At 35.9% G+C, this 16,779-nt stretch overlaps 1 protein-coding gene across 7 annotated transcripts in view; it reads right to left on the reverse strand.

Annotated features, from left to right (window-relative positions):
* Positions 1-16,779, reverse strand: part of CCSER2 (coiled-coil serine rich protein 2) — a 75,247-nt gene that overhangs the window by 20,100 nt on the left and 38,368 nt on the right. For all 7 annotated transcript variants that reach the window (XM_084526145.1, XM_084526147.1, XM_084526143.1 and 4 more), the window contains exons 5-9: positions 15,269-15,431; positions 14,401-14,596; positions 4,857-4,943; positions 2,560-2,646; positions 1,390-1,488 (exon numbers count right to left, since the gene is read on the reverse strand). In XM_084526145.1, coding sequence (XP_084382271.1) covers positions 1,390-1,488; positions 2,560-2,646; positions 4,857-4,943; positions 14,401-14,596; positions 15,269-15,431 — 632 coding nt within the window. The remainder of the gene's footprint in view (positions 1-1,389; positions 1,489-2,559; positions 2,647-4,856; positions 4,944-14,400; positions 14,597-15,268; positions 15,432-16,779) is intronic.

The following is a 16,779-nucleotide window of genomic DNA, read 5'->3' on the forward strand; positions in this document are numbered from 1 at the left end:
AATGAATCCTTTACCTGAGATTTAAGGTCTTAGTTTCCTCCCTTTCTCCATCTCCTCCAATATCTTTGTCTTACAAATTAGTAATACAGGTTGCTCAAACTGAAGCTTCTGCAGTCAGCAGTTAAAAATTAACTGTTACTAATCTGTCTCTGAATTTACACTGAAAATGAGATTGGAAGAAAGGACCACCAACAGTAACCACTAACTCAGGCACAGTATCAGTGTAGAAAAATGTTATATGAATGTCACAGATTAAATTAAAATCTGGGAAAAAGAAATAGTACAAGAGCTCCAAAGACATAGGATAACAGAATGGAACAAACATCAAGGACATTACATTTACTTACTGGAACAGAAGTGCCAGAGCAAACTAAGAGACAGTTAAGATTATGTTCTCTTTATTTCAGGTGCTTTCTAGAGAAAATGTTGAAAAGCTAGGTCTCAACAGGAAAAAAGTGTTCGCTATCAACTGCTAATCATACTTCTATCCTAGCACTATATACTTAAAAGAATAGTTTTAGAGGGCCGGCAGGGGCAATTCATCTTTACTACGATCTGACATCAAGTAACTAGGGGCAGGGTAAAAGGAAACAAGAATTCTAATCCATTTTTCATCTTTCAAAGAAGTCTCTCTGGATTCTCTCTCTTGAAGCAGTAGCTACGAGATTATGATCTGAAGACTATTTGCTGGTGACTGATAAAAGCCTCGTTCAAAGACATTTCATTATTTTTTAGAAGTGTTGCCTCCCCTCACATCATCTTAAGTATTCTATTACTGATCCTTGAAGAATTTAACAATGTTGTATAACAAGCAAATATGATCCATGCAACAACATATGGGAATGAACACGTCTTTTGTCAGAGTGATTTTCACCCAATAAGTTTTTGAATAAGCTAAACTCTTCAAGTGAATTATTGAAAAAAATATTAACTTTGCTGTTGTTGCTGTTGTCTTTTATATTTAGGGACTGAGAGTTAGAACACACAATTTTCTACAAACATGTGCACAGCAGCAATGAAACTTCAACAACAAAAAACAGATATGAATACCTATGACTTGAAAATCAGATAGGAAAATGTCTTAATGTATGCTTAGATATACAGCTTGGGCTGCCTGTAACATAAGTAGTGCGAAATATGATTAAGCACAGAATTCTAAAATTTTATTATACATTTTAAAATAGAAGTTGGTATTAAACTTATAAATAAGAAAAGGTCAGCAAAAGAATGTGTACGGTAGGCACAGGAGTAAGGATGTATGAATAAAACACTCATTTAAGAGTATAATCTCTTAAATAAGGCCAGCCAACTTGTATAATAAAATTAAGAATAAAACTGGGGAGTGAATCACAAAGTAATAACCAAGAAGGAATGGCAAGTTTTACTCACAGAACTCCTTCTCCAGGAGGTTTGCGTAAATTTATCAGCACACACAGACGTTGCCCCTGAAGGTTTTTGGTTGTCTCTCTGGCAGTTGCATCTAGTGGCCTTAACCCCCGAAGAGAAAGGAGAATTTGTTAGAAAACGACTAGGTAAGATTCTTGTAAAGCACCACTGAGGCCCAGAAGTCAATACCATGTTTATTTTGTATTGATACAAATAGAGTATTGGTCTAGTGTTAATTGCTTATCTAACAATTAATTCTCCAGGACTGTCTCCCTCTCAGGAGAGTACTTGAAAGATGTCCATCATACATATGCATATGCAAAAAAATGCAGTAATTGCAAATATATGCAATTAATCAAGATGAACAGGTAGGTAACAGTATGTTCAAAAGCTTTACTCAGTATGTATCAAGAAGAAATTGAAACATAAATGTTACTACCATTTAACAAAAGGAAGGTGCATGAGATTTCATATCCAGTAACACATCCCATAGTGTGAATTAAGTTTCACTACCATTAATTTAAAAAGGGTTATGAAAGCAGTTATAAATAGTCTCATTAGCCATGGAATATGGTATGGACTGCACAGGAAATCACAAAGAAAAAATTATTCCCATCACAGAAATCTATTAGGAATGTTCTTCTAAAGCCCAAAATACATTTAGGTGACATCATACCCTCCCCTCCATGTTACTTTGTGGTTTTGGTTGAGATAAGATCAATCAATGAGTTTCAAGTAAATACAAAAAGCAATTTATCTAAAATAGCTTCGGAAAATGGCTTGAGAACATAGGACTATTTTGCAAGAATTGTCATACCAGACTAGTTTGGCGGAACCAAATGCAGAAACATACATGGCAAAACCCAAAGTTTAGTTTACTTTGAACAGGAACAAAAAGTGAATAGGCATAAAATAATTTTGCCTCAGGGTATCTGTGTTTATCTGGACACTATTTATGATAAGCGTCCCCTAGTTTCAGAGACATAACTTTTCTTTGGTCAACTTAACATTAAACAAAAAATCATGACTGGCCCTACTGAATTAAAGATAACCCACAAAAATACTTGAAGTCAGAAGTTTAGCTCTCTTAAATTCTTTGTAAGAATTACCTATTAAACCTGTACTCTGCAGTACGTACTTGGGATTTTGTTAAGCATTTAACATTATACTTACAAGTTGATGCTCTAATCGGTTGATTGTTTCATCCTTTTTCTTCAGTTCATCTTTAAGCTTCCTGATCTCATTCACCAAATCTTCTGTCTGCAACAGAACATTGGGCAATACTAAGTTTTCCATATGGGCTGCACAACCTAACTCTACGCCTCTACAGGACATGCTCCTTCAGGTGTTCGTTGTGTCCTAGCAGTAATACTAGCACATGCTTTCCTTATTTTTTTTCACCTGGTGAAGTGGGCTGATGAATACAACTAAGAACAAAGAAACTTGACTAGAAGTCTCTTTTAAAGAGAGTTTAACCAACTCCCTACATTCACAATGTGTAAGTAAATCTGCTGCAATTTCAATATGGATTCATCTGTCAGTCAAGAAACTGGTGTCATGGAGTGTCAAAAAAATGTAACCATTAAATACTGCCTCTAGTAGTATTTCTGTGAGCAACATTAAATAATACCAGTCCAAATATTTCTAACATCTTTGTTGTCAACATGGTCAGTTGGATTGAGAGCACCCTCAGCATGTTTGCCAGCGACACCAGGCTCTGTGGTGGTGTTGACGCTTTGGATGGAAAGGATGCCATCCAGAGGAACTTTGACAGGCTCGAGAGGTTGGCTCGTGTAAACCTCATGAAGTTCAACAACGCTAAGCATAAGGTCCTGCGCTTGGTCAGGGCAATCTCAAACATCAGTAACAGGCTGTGTCATGAGTAGATAGAGAGCAGCCCTGCCGAGGAAGACTTCGGGATATTGATGAATGAAAGCCCAAATGTGAGCTGGCCATGTGTGCTTGCAGGCAAGAAAGTCAATTGCATCCTGGGCTGCATCAAAAACAGCGTGGCCAGCAGGTCGATGGACATGATTCTCTGTCCCTCTACCCTACTCTTATGAGACCCCACCTGAAGTACTGCATGCAGCTCTGGGGCCCCCAGAATGCAAACAGCAGAATTGATTTGAATTCATCCTACTAGAAACTGACAACTTTAAACCATGTAAAGTTCAGAAATCTTAAAAATATATATATATAAAATATATATATGCAAGTTTGATTTATTATTTTTTTCTCATCACATGGTAATCTGAACGTACTTCACAGCTCTGCCATTATAGCAAGGCCATACATTGAGGGGTGTTCTTTCATTCAGTATCATTCATCTTCTTTTATTTTGACTAGATGTTATTAGTTACTGCTTTAGGACAGCATCCAGATGGATTTCTTATGCAGTTTTTCTAAACCATATGCTAACTTCAATTAAGGAAATGACAATTCAAAGTGTCAGCTAAACCTAGCTTTTGTTTTTTGCTGTGAAGTTGAAAACCAACATATTTTGCTTTAGAATTTAAAACTAAGACTGTGAGGGAGACAGCTGTTGAAGTACAAGCTCAACTAATGTATCAGACAAACAATTCAAGAGAAAATAAGTCCTATATGAAATGTTAATAATGTTGAAGTCAGGATTGTTAAAAGGATCACGTATATAGATCTATGGTTTTGGCAAACCTCTTAAACCCTGAAATCAGGATTTGGACAAGTGACTTTCAAACAGAAATCAGATTGTAAGTGTTCTTCCCTTTCAAAATATATTTTCAACTTCATTATCTCCTCAACAAGTATTATTCTCCTACTGTAGCGTAGGATTGGTGATCTCTTTCTCTATTGACTTTACAGTAAGAGCCTCCAGTAATTCCACAAAACTTCAACACTGTAGAAAGCACAATCCTGTGACCACAAAAGATGATCCGTTCTGGAATAACCATTGTGAGTGCTTCTCTCTTTAATACCCAATCTAAAACAGTAAGTCAACTTCGATTTTGCAGGGTTAATTCTGTTAATTTTTAAGTTCTTGCGTTTGCTATACCTGCAGTATTTCAGGAAAAACTGGCTTTAGAGGAATGATATTTTAAACCGCAGCAGAAGTCAACATAAAGTCTCATGAAATAAAGCATGTAACAAAACTTATGGTATGATTATACTTCAAAGCAAAAATTGTTGCCAGCAAAAACTGTCTTTTCAAATTCTAACAGTTATCAAATTGAGAAAAATCTTGAAAGATGTTACTCTATGTTACTCAGTCTGCCATAACTGCTACAAGTATCAGAAGTTATTATTTAAACTGTACTGGTATTAGTATTAGTCAGTATTTCAGAAGGTCAAATAAATCCTTTCATTTGAACAACATTTGATTTGACAGAATAGATTTGAATAGATGCAAAAAACATTACTTCAGTGATAAAAATTAATTTTCCTTTTACAAGCAAGTTTGTATCTATTCTGGAGAGTAAATCAGTGTCATTTACCTTACTGTAAGTTGTCTCAGGTTCTTGTGGTTCTGGACTGGGTGGAATTGAGAGTGTGATGTCCTGGAGTGACACATTCTCATCATTCTAAGAGAGTAAGAAGAAATCACCAAATTACTCATTGGGGGGAAAAAAAAACATACTCTTCCCAACTTTCTTTCAAGGATATACATGTAGACAGACACATCAACCCTGCAGAACCTGCAACAGCGTCTGACTCATCTCACTGAGTTTTTCTTTCTTGCTGTTGTTTTCATCTGATTTGAATGTGTGCCTTGCAGCACGTGTACACTGCACAAACAAGGGCCACAAACAGCCTCTCTCTCCTCATGAAGCTGTCCAGGTAGCTATGTCAAAACGTATTGATTTTGTGCAAATATTGGCCATTATGTTTTTTGTTTGTTTGAATCGGGAAGGAATAGTAATACTACATAATTTTAAAAGCTTCATTTCCTTCAGTACCCATTCTAAAATGGGTACTGAATATTTTATTTGAAAGTATACTTCAACTTGTAAATATTGCTTTTCTAGTTAAGAATTTCCAGTGTACAGTTTAAGACTAAATTATTTCACAGCCATAAGAACTGAATATCGATTACGAGAACTGGAACTGTGGAAGGGTGTTCTTCACCCCTATAATGACAGCCATAAATCCTGAAATTAATCAGAGCAAGGAGAAACAGAAAGAACCAGCAATGACACTACAGGATAACTGCTTAGGTATGTCCTTAAACACCTACACTGCCATGACAAAAAGTCTTTACTCAAAGACCTTACAGCCTAGGATTGCACTTGTAGAACATATTGAAACATATATATGAGGTCAACATGTCTCAAAACCTGTCTAAAACCACAAGCCTGAGCCAGCAAGTCCCAAAAAATCACAAGGGTAAAACTGCAGCTCAAATGCTAAAAATCACCTGAGGGGAAAAAAAGATAGCCCTATTTATGTCCTTTATATACACGAGGAATATATCTGATTTTTTTTTTTTTTTTTGATTCTTTAATAAAATTCTTAAAAATTTTTAATTAAACGTTAAAGAGTTTGATTGGATGTAAAAAGTAAAAAATGAATTTTGTGATTTTTAACCATTTAATCTTTACTTTTTTCTAGAGGCACTGATTATTTGCAGCCAAAATATGCAAAACCATCACCAAACTTAGAGACAAAAATACTGAGAACAAGCATACAGTTCCAAAATGCTTCCATCATGCTAAAGACAGTTAACTTAATTTCTATTACTTAAATCTATATTTTAAACCATCTTGGTCTTTTTTTTTGGGGGGGGGGGGGGGGGGTTGTTTTGAGCAAGACTATCCAGCTTTGTTGTTGAAGGCTTCTGAGTCCATAACAGGTATCTCAGCTTACACTGTCCAACACATAGTTTAGGTCAATTCCCAAGTAGCTGTTTGTCCATCCCAGGCAGATTGCCAGCCCGTGACAGGCTGATGAAGCAGCAATTTGCAGTCTATAGTTCTAATACTGTTTGGAAATATTTTGAATTATGCTGCCCCACTATGCATTAGAGATAAGAACCAAGATAAGAACCATTTAAACCCAAACATTTCTAAAATGCTAAAGGAAAGGATCAGCAACCAACAGTTTTCATCAACTTTTTTTTGTTTTAACTACTCATATATTTATTATAACTACTCAAATCCAAGCACTCAGAAGGAAAGGTGCATCAGACTGTCACAGTTACATCTGTGACAGGAATCATGTGGAGGGAAAAATACAAACCAAAACAAACTTACTACTTCCAACTGATACCTCTGCTATACAAATAAAATGCACAAAACCGGAGAAATAAGACATTCACAGCAGTAGGCTATGACCTTATTGCAAAGAAAGCAAGACAATAATTTCCTGGCAATTAAATTAGAATACTCAAGCCCTGTGCTGTACCTGATAACCAAAGAAAAAGCTATGTTCATCTGCACTAATTTCCTTACCGTTGTTTTAATTATCTTATTATATACAATTAACACAGTACAACTAAAAAAAAAAAAACACAACACAGATCTAACACCATCAATGGAAATTTAAGTACCCTTTTGTGAACATATGCTAGTACTAAGGTACAAATCTTTGGTTTTGCTGTTTTTTTCATAATTGCATTGCTAAAATGAGATGGGGGAAAAAAACAGCATGAACAAGGCTATCCATATACAAAGAAAAAAAGAAATTAGAACAAAGCAGGATTTGCAAAACAACGCAACTGGTTATATGCACGTTATTTTTGGTAGCCTAGAAATAACCCATTAAGACATCAACTTTAGAAAACTTGGAGAGAGCATATAATTTTAACCCCTAGGTAAAATTATGATGACGAACTTTTTAAAAAGCTTATCACCACATTGCAATTACCAATATAGAAAGCTACTGGCTCGTGTTGTTTTTTGGTTTTTCCCCCCTCCAACAACACAATACATAATTATACCATAAACATACATTTAAAACAGTTGGACTGGTCTCATTTGTGCAAATATAAAAGATGCTTGCAAATCCAGCAACATATCAAGAACAAATGCTTACCAAAGGCATTAAAAAATAAGTTGTTTGAAAATATAAGCAAAAATAAAGCATTTTTATTTCTTCAGCACACGACTGCTTTTGTAAAGCTGCAGCATTAGAAGGACAAAATGGTAATGTTTGTAACTATTTCCTAAATTTTAAACATTGCAACACACCAACAAAATACATACATTTTGGCTTTCCTGTTACAGTTGGTTTTAAACATTACTGTCACTTCAGGTGTGAAAATAGCCTTTAGTGTGTAAATTGACAGAGAAATAATGCTGTAATATTCACATTTAAATAGCTATGTAGGAACAGGTCTTTAGTTAGAGATTCATTTTTGAACCTGATATAAATTTATGCGTGTATTTGCATGCACTGCTCAATCAGGTGTGCTCTCTTTTAAGTATCTACCACATAACGTTGCAGTGACTCATCAGTTTAGCCTCCTTTTCTTGATGCTGTATATCAGCAATGCATTTGAATCACTACCTTTCTATACTGATTTTTATGATTTTTAGTTCAATCATGTTTACTCAACACTTTCTGCTGGACTTGGGTCAACAGCACACACTGCAGCTTGTGGCCATTTTTGTTTGGTCCCTATGTCATAAACTGGGGGTCATCGCATGCTTCAAGATATATTTTAAGTGGTTTATAAAATTCAACAGCAAGATTTTTAAAAAATCCTTAATTCATTAATAACTACTTAAACTAAACGCGTAAAAGTGGTGGAATAAACACACAAATTTCCTTCAAGCATTAAGAATATTCAGACTAAAAGGTTGTTCTGAAAAAACCTTGACCGCTAACTTTTCGAAAACAAGTACAAATAAATGTTACAGCCTCTTTAACAATATTTTTGTATTTCTCTGCATGATGTTACTTGCAGGTTTGTTTTTAGTTAAATGCACATGCAAAGTGCAGAAAACATGGAACTTCTAAAAGAGCAGAGGTGAGAGGGCAAAGGAGATCCTCTCAGAAGAAGTCTTCCATATTGCATTACAGGAAAATGAGCTCCACGTTTAAAGAGAATAGTTGTTTTCAGTATACTAACGTATTTTAGATTCTTCTATTAAAAATAAATCCAATCAAGCGCATTTTCAGTGATTGTCTTGTGGATCTTAACAACACAAGCTATGTTTTAACATGCAGGATTTTAAGATAACATGCTACCAATGATGTAATAATTTCATCTTGAGAACTGAATGTTCCAACAGCTAAAATTCATGAAGAAGCTGAAAAGTAATGAATATTTTTTAAAGCTTTAATCAAGTTCTAGCCTTTAATTCCTACAAGGAGTAGGGATGATTCCAAGTTCTCTACACTACAAATTGCTCACTTGAAGAGCCTCATTTGCCAGTTGAGCATTTTTGCAAAGGTGCAAGCAGAAAACACACCAAGTGTTCAGCAAGTAGAGGGTGCTATTCACCGACTAACTACTTAACATTTTCCTGTGTGTTTGACTGTAGTCGTATTGAAATATAACCATGAACGTCACAGTTTCCATTTCCACTGTCAAACACTGTTATAACGACAGCCCAACAGCTAACAACCAACAGTTTAAGCCTAAGATATACCATTTCTTTATTTGCTACCTTGAATACTACTTTGGTTTTGTTTCTTTCAAGCAGTTTCAGTAAAGGCCACCAAACAAGCCTCCGAAGCACTACACTTGCCCTTCCCCTAAAGGGCATTCTAACTGCACAAGTCAGCAGCAGCATGAACCCTTACTCCAAATCCCACAACTTACCACCAGTTATTTAACAGAGTAGGAAGTGGGTGAGAAAGGCAGCTCTTGGCCAATGCAGCACACAGAAATAGACAATTGTCTCCTCTTTGACAAATCCACCCAGTCTCTTTCTAGCACTGGTGAAGCCCCACACAAGCCTGCAAGTTGTGTTTTGGCCGGAGCTACAGGTGATTCAGGGCATGCAGGAGATGGTGGGAGACACATCCAGAAATAGAAATTGTGCTTAGGAAAGGAAACTGGTCGTAAAATTTTCTTCAAGTGTAAGCAAACAATTCATTCTCCTTCATCTACTGACAAAATTCGAACAGGTTACAAGGAATCACTTCACCCAACAGGGCTTGTGAATTCCCACCCGTCAGCGCCCTGAGTTAGAGCACGCTGCATTTAAACCGCTTCAACAAGCTTCATATCTGCCTGAAGGGCAGCAGCCTGTAATTCCCAAAACTGCACCCGTGCCTACTTCAAGACAGACTCCTAATCATTTAGTATGGTACTTTTATTAAACTGGTGAACTGGCCTTAGCCACAGCTTTCTGAAGTTTGTTCAGACCTTGTCAACCTAGGGCACATCTTACTTGGTGCAACCTCATTTTAACCATGAAAGCAAAGCAGTTCCTTCTTCCATTGGCAGTTCAGGAAACACAAGTATTTCTTACAACAACATACATAATCTGCCCCATCATCTTCACTCTCTGGTTGGCCACCAATTCTCACAGACTCCTAATATATTCTATTTCATTTCTCTTTGAGTGGCCCCTGACCAAATTTCAGTTTATTCCTTCAACAGGCTGAACCCAGGCTAGACTTGGTTTCATTTAAACCAGTCTGCCTAACCGTCTACTATTATTCAGCTTATTGATCACCTTCGCACTACACTTTATCATAATATAGCATGATTAAGCGTATTTAGAATTACTTGAGGCTTTGGAGTATGCCTTGCATTAGTTTCTCAAACCTCAGCTCCCTGCATTTATTTTCTTTGTTTTCAATTCAGTCCCTGCTGTGAAGAAGCTGAAAGCTCTGACAATTACTCTTCCGCCCATGCTTCCATCGTGCCCCCAGAAAAGAGTAATAAAAATAAAATTAGCAATGCTACATTTTGGGCTGTGTTCTAAATCCTGCGAATTCCAATCAGCACTTTTTTTTTCCCTACAGAGTACTATATTGACAAAATGTTTGGAGTTAGATGAAGGTCTTGTTCTATCAATGCTGTTTGTAATCTATTTTCCTGTACCATAGAAAGCAATGACTTCAGAGAAGAGTTAGCAGACAAGCATTTGGATGGATCCTTTAAAATTCACTTGGCAAATGGAAAGTCTGCTATGTGATACAGACTATGCATCCTGAAACAGATTTGAGCGCAAGGTTTCTGCAAATGTAACAAAGGTCTCAAAACAATCCTACATTTTTTCCGTTGTCATTTCTAGTGACTAGACATAACTGTTTATGTTCCATGCATATTAGCAATAAGAGGCTGCAGGGTATATAAATGGTAATCATCACCAGTTCCCTATACGCACAAGCCTAGAGCAGTAACGAGCAGATATTACCAGTGCCCCATACGTTTTTTTCATGTCTCTTAGAAAAGCTTACAGTTTCAAAATACACACAGAAGGCAAAGAATGACAGGCTCCAGTAAGTTCTGCAGTTCCCCTGCTGAATAGTAACAGGGAAGTAATCCCCACGTTTCCATGACAGTAGCATGTTCCAGCTAGGAATTTATTTCGGAGAACAGCCAAAGTATAGCAAAATATTAATGAACTACTTGGTTTTTTTTCTCAAGTTGACACAAAATCCATTAATGATCATCTTAAAATTCCAAACTCCATCTAAACATCTTTTTAAGATTCTTTGGAAGATCTGGTATGTCATATTAACTAAGTTCCTATAAACCATTTTAACAGAGAAATATTTATATATATATATATATATATATATATATATAATTTTTTTAACCTCATGACTATCTTTTAACTAGACAATTATTGCTTTTATAAAAAGTAAAAATTCCTAAATTCAGATAATGGTTAAGATGTTAACATTTCAGAATAATCACGAAGCCATCACACAAGTGATGTTCAGAGGTCACAAGATTCCTAAAAAAAAAAAAAAAAAAAAAAAAAAGTGCTTCCAAGAAAAAACATCTTTTACATGCATTTTCAGGAACAGTCCAATCAGTTGCTGACATACATGCAATTGTCAAAAAGTTAAATCAATGAGATGAAGTACTTCAGGGTTAAGAAAAACATATAAGTAATTGCAGATGTAAAGAGAAAAGAGCAACACATTTCAAAGGAACTCACGTGACATATGAAACTTATCCCTCAGCAAAAATATAGACACATTTAACAGTTTTGCACTACAGATTTTATCTTTCCATTCATGCTTCTTCATATGCTTCAGATAGTCATATCTGATGCTACAATGAAGATCTGTGCTTGAAAAACAGCTTTCCTGAATAGAAAGGAAATTAATTTGGAAAGAAACATTTTTATAAGCCTTGCCTACTCCAGAAAAGGGCTTCACAGATCTTACAGTTCTGTAGCCTGCTTCATGTTTTAGTCCTCCTTAAAACATAAGTGCTTATTTGAGATAAGACAAGTTGAGTAGCAATCTTTGATGCCACTCTTGAGAGGAATTACTACAGAGCAAGGCCAGTCCTTCCTTAGATCAAAGGCTCCAGTGCTTCTTAAATAATACAATCCTTATTTAAGTAAGGAAGCTCTAACACATGAGTTTCGCTCAAACTAGAGCAACAAATTAAAGAAATTGAGGAGGAAGATGAGGAAGGAAGTAATCTTTAAGATCAAAATAAAACATTTACTATTAAGCATGCAGATGAACTCTTAATCAATATTTAATAGGCATTAACATTTAGACGTTAATTAAAGACTGCTTACAACAAAAAAGTGTTTCGGTTAAATTTTAAGTGAAAACATGCACCAGTATCTCAGCATCTCTCCATAAATAATTACAATCACATGTAGTGCAAAAAGAAGGTGTATTCTCCATACAAGCTGGTATAACATTACTGGAGAATCAGAAGTTTACGCTTACCATGGTGAAAATTTCCAAACTCCTGCATGAGATAGACCCTTATTCTCTATTTCACTGTTTGATTTAAGACACAATGATGGCAGTATGTGAGAAGCAAGTAGACAGCATGTGTACTGCTGGCATTGTTATCCTGCTCACAGAGTTCAGAGAAGGCCAGACTACTCTAATAAGTAGTTATTTTTCTAGGTAGAACTCCAAATTCAACACAAATCCCATGCTGCTGCAGCTGTTACTTGACAATACTTTCGACAGAGTTATGTCAGCTACAGCCGCAGCAGTGAATCCAGTACAGCACCTCCAGTCTCCCCAGGAGACTGCTAGGTATACATTCATTATGTGCTGCGTGCTGTAGCATGGCATGCCACAGTTGGTTAGATAAACGTCTGAGTCTATTTACATCTTGCCTTAAAAAAAAAAAAAAAAAACAACAAAAAAAACACACAACTACTCCTCACACCTGAAACCTGGCTACGCTTCTACTCTCACCCAAATGAGAACTACTGCTGAAATAACTCAAAAAAGGTAACATTTATATATATTTAAATGTATATATTTCATTAATACATAATATACATTAAATACGTATTTCACTTGTGTAAATATAGGTGAAGCAAAGAAATAACTTCTGCTTCCTTTACTAAAGCTAGTGTTTGAAAGAAGCTCTCACTCTGCATCTTGCCTTTTCACATATTTTAAGAAGCAGCCTGTTATATGAGCCTGACTGAGATCAAGTCCTAGTTCAGTGTTGAGACTGCTAAAGTTCATGTAATGTTTTCAAAGTTATATTTGTTTTTCTTAATGAAGCAAAAAAATGAAATATTTTTATTCATTGACATTATTACAAAACAAACCAAGTTTTTAACTAGAGAAGCAAATAATTTTAAAGAACATACACCTTAGGAGTAGCTACTTGTCTCTTTTGTAATTTTTTTTTTTTTTTTTTAAAAAAAAAAACAAGGCTTGATGCAAGGCTCATCTTTTAACACTTTTCAGAGAACTCTGACTATTATAAACTAGGACAACATTTAAAATGCAACATTCTGCAAGGCCACATGCTCTTTGGCTATAACTTGCACACCTTTACACAATGAGCTACAAGCATACAGATCATTTGTCTAGTTATTTAATTGCCCTTGTGTTAAATGCATTAAGAGCTCTGGCCAAGAAGTTCCCTGTTATCTCAGGTACTAATCACTCGCTCAAGGCTGTTGGGGAGGCACAGCGTATGCAGCCTACTGCTCCCACTTAGGCTTTAAGAACACATCCTCCCTCTGTGACACTTTGTACAATAGTATTTCTGATTTTGTCAGTGGAAAAACATCTCCAGTGTTCTGTTACCATAGGAAGCAAATATTCACATTTCTAAAAGGCAGAGTCATATCCTTCAAATAGCCCCAAGACTGATATGCTTTCTGTTTTGTCGTGCTTTGTCTTAGTGTCTTACTTCTAAGGCACAAAGTTGTTTCTATTACATTATGCTGTTAGGAAACAACAACCATAAACCTAATATTAAAGAAAACATCATGCACACTTTTACATGCTGATCTGTAAATGCATCCAAAGAGGAAGTCCTATAGATTTCCATGTATTTAAAGACTAAGGAATTTTTGCAGCTGATATCTTATACTTTTGCAGAATGATCCAGCAGTTTATAAACTCCCAACAATTTGCCGATTTTTGAGGTTAAATTGAAAAGGCTCCTTAAAAGCTTATGACAACACACTGGAAAGGTTAAGTTCTAGTACTTCCAATAGAGATGACCTAGCAGGATGTGCTAAGCTTCTTGCTGAAACACCAATAAATGATGAAAAGGAGGGGAAAGGTTTTTTTTATTATTATTTTTGTTTGTTTGTTTTAAAAGGAAGAAGCTATAGCCATTGACTTGCTGAATGCAAGCTTGTTCAATGTGATAGATTTTTATTTATTCATTACTCCTAGCCTTCTAGGACTTGATTAAATAAAAGCCTGTCTTCACATCCACTGATTTAGTTTACCATTATTACCACGGAGGAACAGAATACTAATACGTAATGTTTTTGCATTCAGTAAAGTGCTGAAAAGGCAAAAAATTACTATTTTACATAGCAAAAAGTGCACTCTTAAATACTAAATCAATATATGAAGAAAATGAAAACAGTTTAATAAGGCCAGATGACAAACCAACTGAGACAACTCCCCAACATACTTTTTGGCTTTTGTTCCATTTAAACAGCTTACCTGGTGTAGTAATCTTTCCAATTTCAATAACTGAGTTTTCACAGCTGTACAGTCTTGGACCATGTGCCGAAGCGTCACTTCATCGAGCATCACAGTATTCTCCGGTAAGCCCACCAGCTGTCTAGGAGCCTGGTAACAATTGGGTGCCCCATAGCTTTCAAAGTGACCAACAGGAGACTCTAGGGAGTTTGATCCCCTGATTAAAAAATATATACATATATGTATCTACATGCATACTCACACACAGGGATGACAAATTAGAGCTAGGAAGCATTTAGTAAAATAAATTATTATATAACGTAGCCTATAGTTACATACTGTGGTATACAGAGGAAAATAAATCAGAAAATGCCAATGCTATTTCACTTTCCTTCCCACTTGCACAAATCCACAGACCAGCATCTACAGTACCCTAAAATCAGTTTGCTCATCATGGTTTCTAAACTCAGCCATGCAAGCTATAGCCTGTACAAGGTACAAGATCACATGTATTTTAAAAACAAATTGGTAAGGAAAAAACCTGCAAATTTCAAACATGCAAGTAATAAGACATTATTATTTCCCCATGGAATACATACAGTAACATAAGCAAGCCATTTACAGTATCCTATAAAGACAACTATTAAATCAGAACATTTCCAAGTACGTTCCAGCTCAAGGCAAAACACTTGTATTTTAATTAAAAACCCACGACAAAATAGTTTTACAAAGAAATCATTACAAATCCGAGGGATGCTCCCACTCAGACATGCTATTCGATAACATACAACTACTCTGCAAACGTCTTATTATCACTTGACACCTTTGATATGAAAGGGATTTCCCATCATAGTATTTTAATGGGGGTAAAGGCAGCTAAAGTCTTTACCTGTTCAAATCATTTTTGCCATGAATATAGTGCTCAGTATGGCCGAGATGATAGTGATCCTGTGCATTCCATCGTTGTTGTGGTGCTCTTTTCCAGAATCCTTCCGGATGTTGTCTAGCATTTCTGTCTTGTCTATCATAACGGCTCATATTTTCACATTCCTCTACAGAATGTAAAGTAAAAAAATAAAAAAAATTGTATTACATGGTCTTGGGAACAATATTTACTATGTGCTGATAATGCAATATAAAATGAGTTCTGTTTTTTTTTTCTAAAACAGCCAAAAAAAGAAAAAAAAAAAAAAGACAGCATTTTTAGAAGTATCCAGCAGACTGCTGCAATGAACTCAGGTTTTTACTAGCATATAAAACTTCTTACAAGAATAAAAGTAACCTGAAGCAGAAACTACAGAGCTCAGCCTTAACAATATTTCAGGTCTAAGAAGAAAATCACTTGGAAGAGACAAGGCTATAGGGAAAGAAAACAGAATAAAAGTAACATGTTCTTTTCTTTCTTAGTATCTTCAGGATTTTAAAAAGTTAGAACAAAACAAACACAAAGATTGTATTTTAGAAAAATGCCAGAACTTCATTACAAAAAAAGACTAGTTTCAGTACTTAAATTACATATCCCTCTCACTCTAGTCATCTGTCTTGTGATCAAACTTCAAAGAATTTTAATCTTTATTTACCTGGACAAAAAAACATAAAACAAGCAAACAAAATCTCTTTAAAACACTAACTTCTGTAAAGCAAAGCAAATTCCACAAACTTCTGAAGCAAACAAGTGCTATATTTGGCAACAGCTTATAAACCACTAGAAACAAAGCCAAAACAACTGCTGCCCGTGCAGTCAGGCACGGTGAAAAAGTCCTAAACTGCTATTCTGCCATCGCACCGTCCCCTTCACTTACCCAACCAGCTTTTCCTCACATTGTCAGCCCTTGGCTAGAAGAATAAACCTATACAAGAGGACATTGTTTTGCTCGGCTGCCTACTCAGACATAGCTGCGCATGAGACGCTCATAAACAGGCCTTCCTTCCTGCCGAGCTCCCAGCCTGCGTGTTGGTGGGAAGGCAGCCCAGTTTTACCCTGTGATTTAAGACTGCCATCCTCACTCACTGCATACTTGTTGAACTAGAACTGCTGCTATAAATAGTGTCCAAGCGGCATCCTCCACTCCAAAACGAAACAAGGAGAGTTTCCGCGGACCTGGGAAAGTCTTAAAAGGCTGACATCAGTGAAGCTGCACACAAGTGCGGAAATAAGGTTGGCAAAAAGTGCTGCTAGGTATTATAATACTCATATCTCCGATTCCAGTTTTAATCAACTAGTTCAATAACCGAATGTTGATGTAAGAAAATAACTTGTACAGCTAAAATAACAAAAGATTTGTTTTCCTTTAGAGGCATATTTCCACAGCTCACACTGCATGAAAGCTCAAACGGGTCAGCTCGAAATAAGCCCTCAGTAAGTTTGTTGGTAGTTATGATACACAGCTTTGGAAAATA

This window comes from Aythya ferina, assembly GCF_964211825.1.
Source record: "Aythya ferina genome assembly, chromosome: 7".
In the NCBI taxonomy this organism is placed as follows: Eukaryota; Metazoa; Chordata; class Aves; order Anseriformes; family Anatidae; genus Aythya; species Aythya ferina.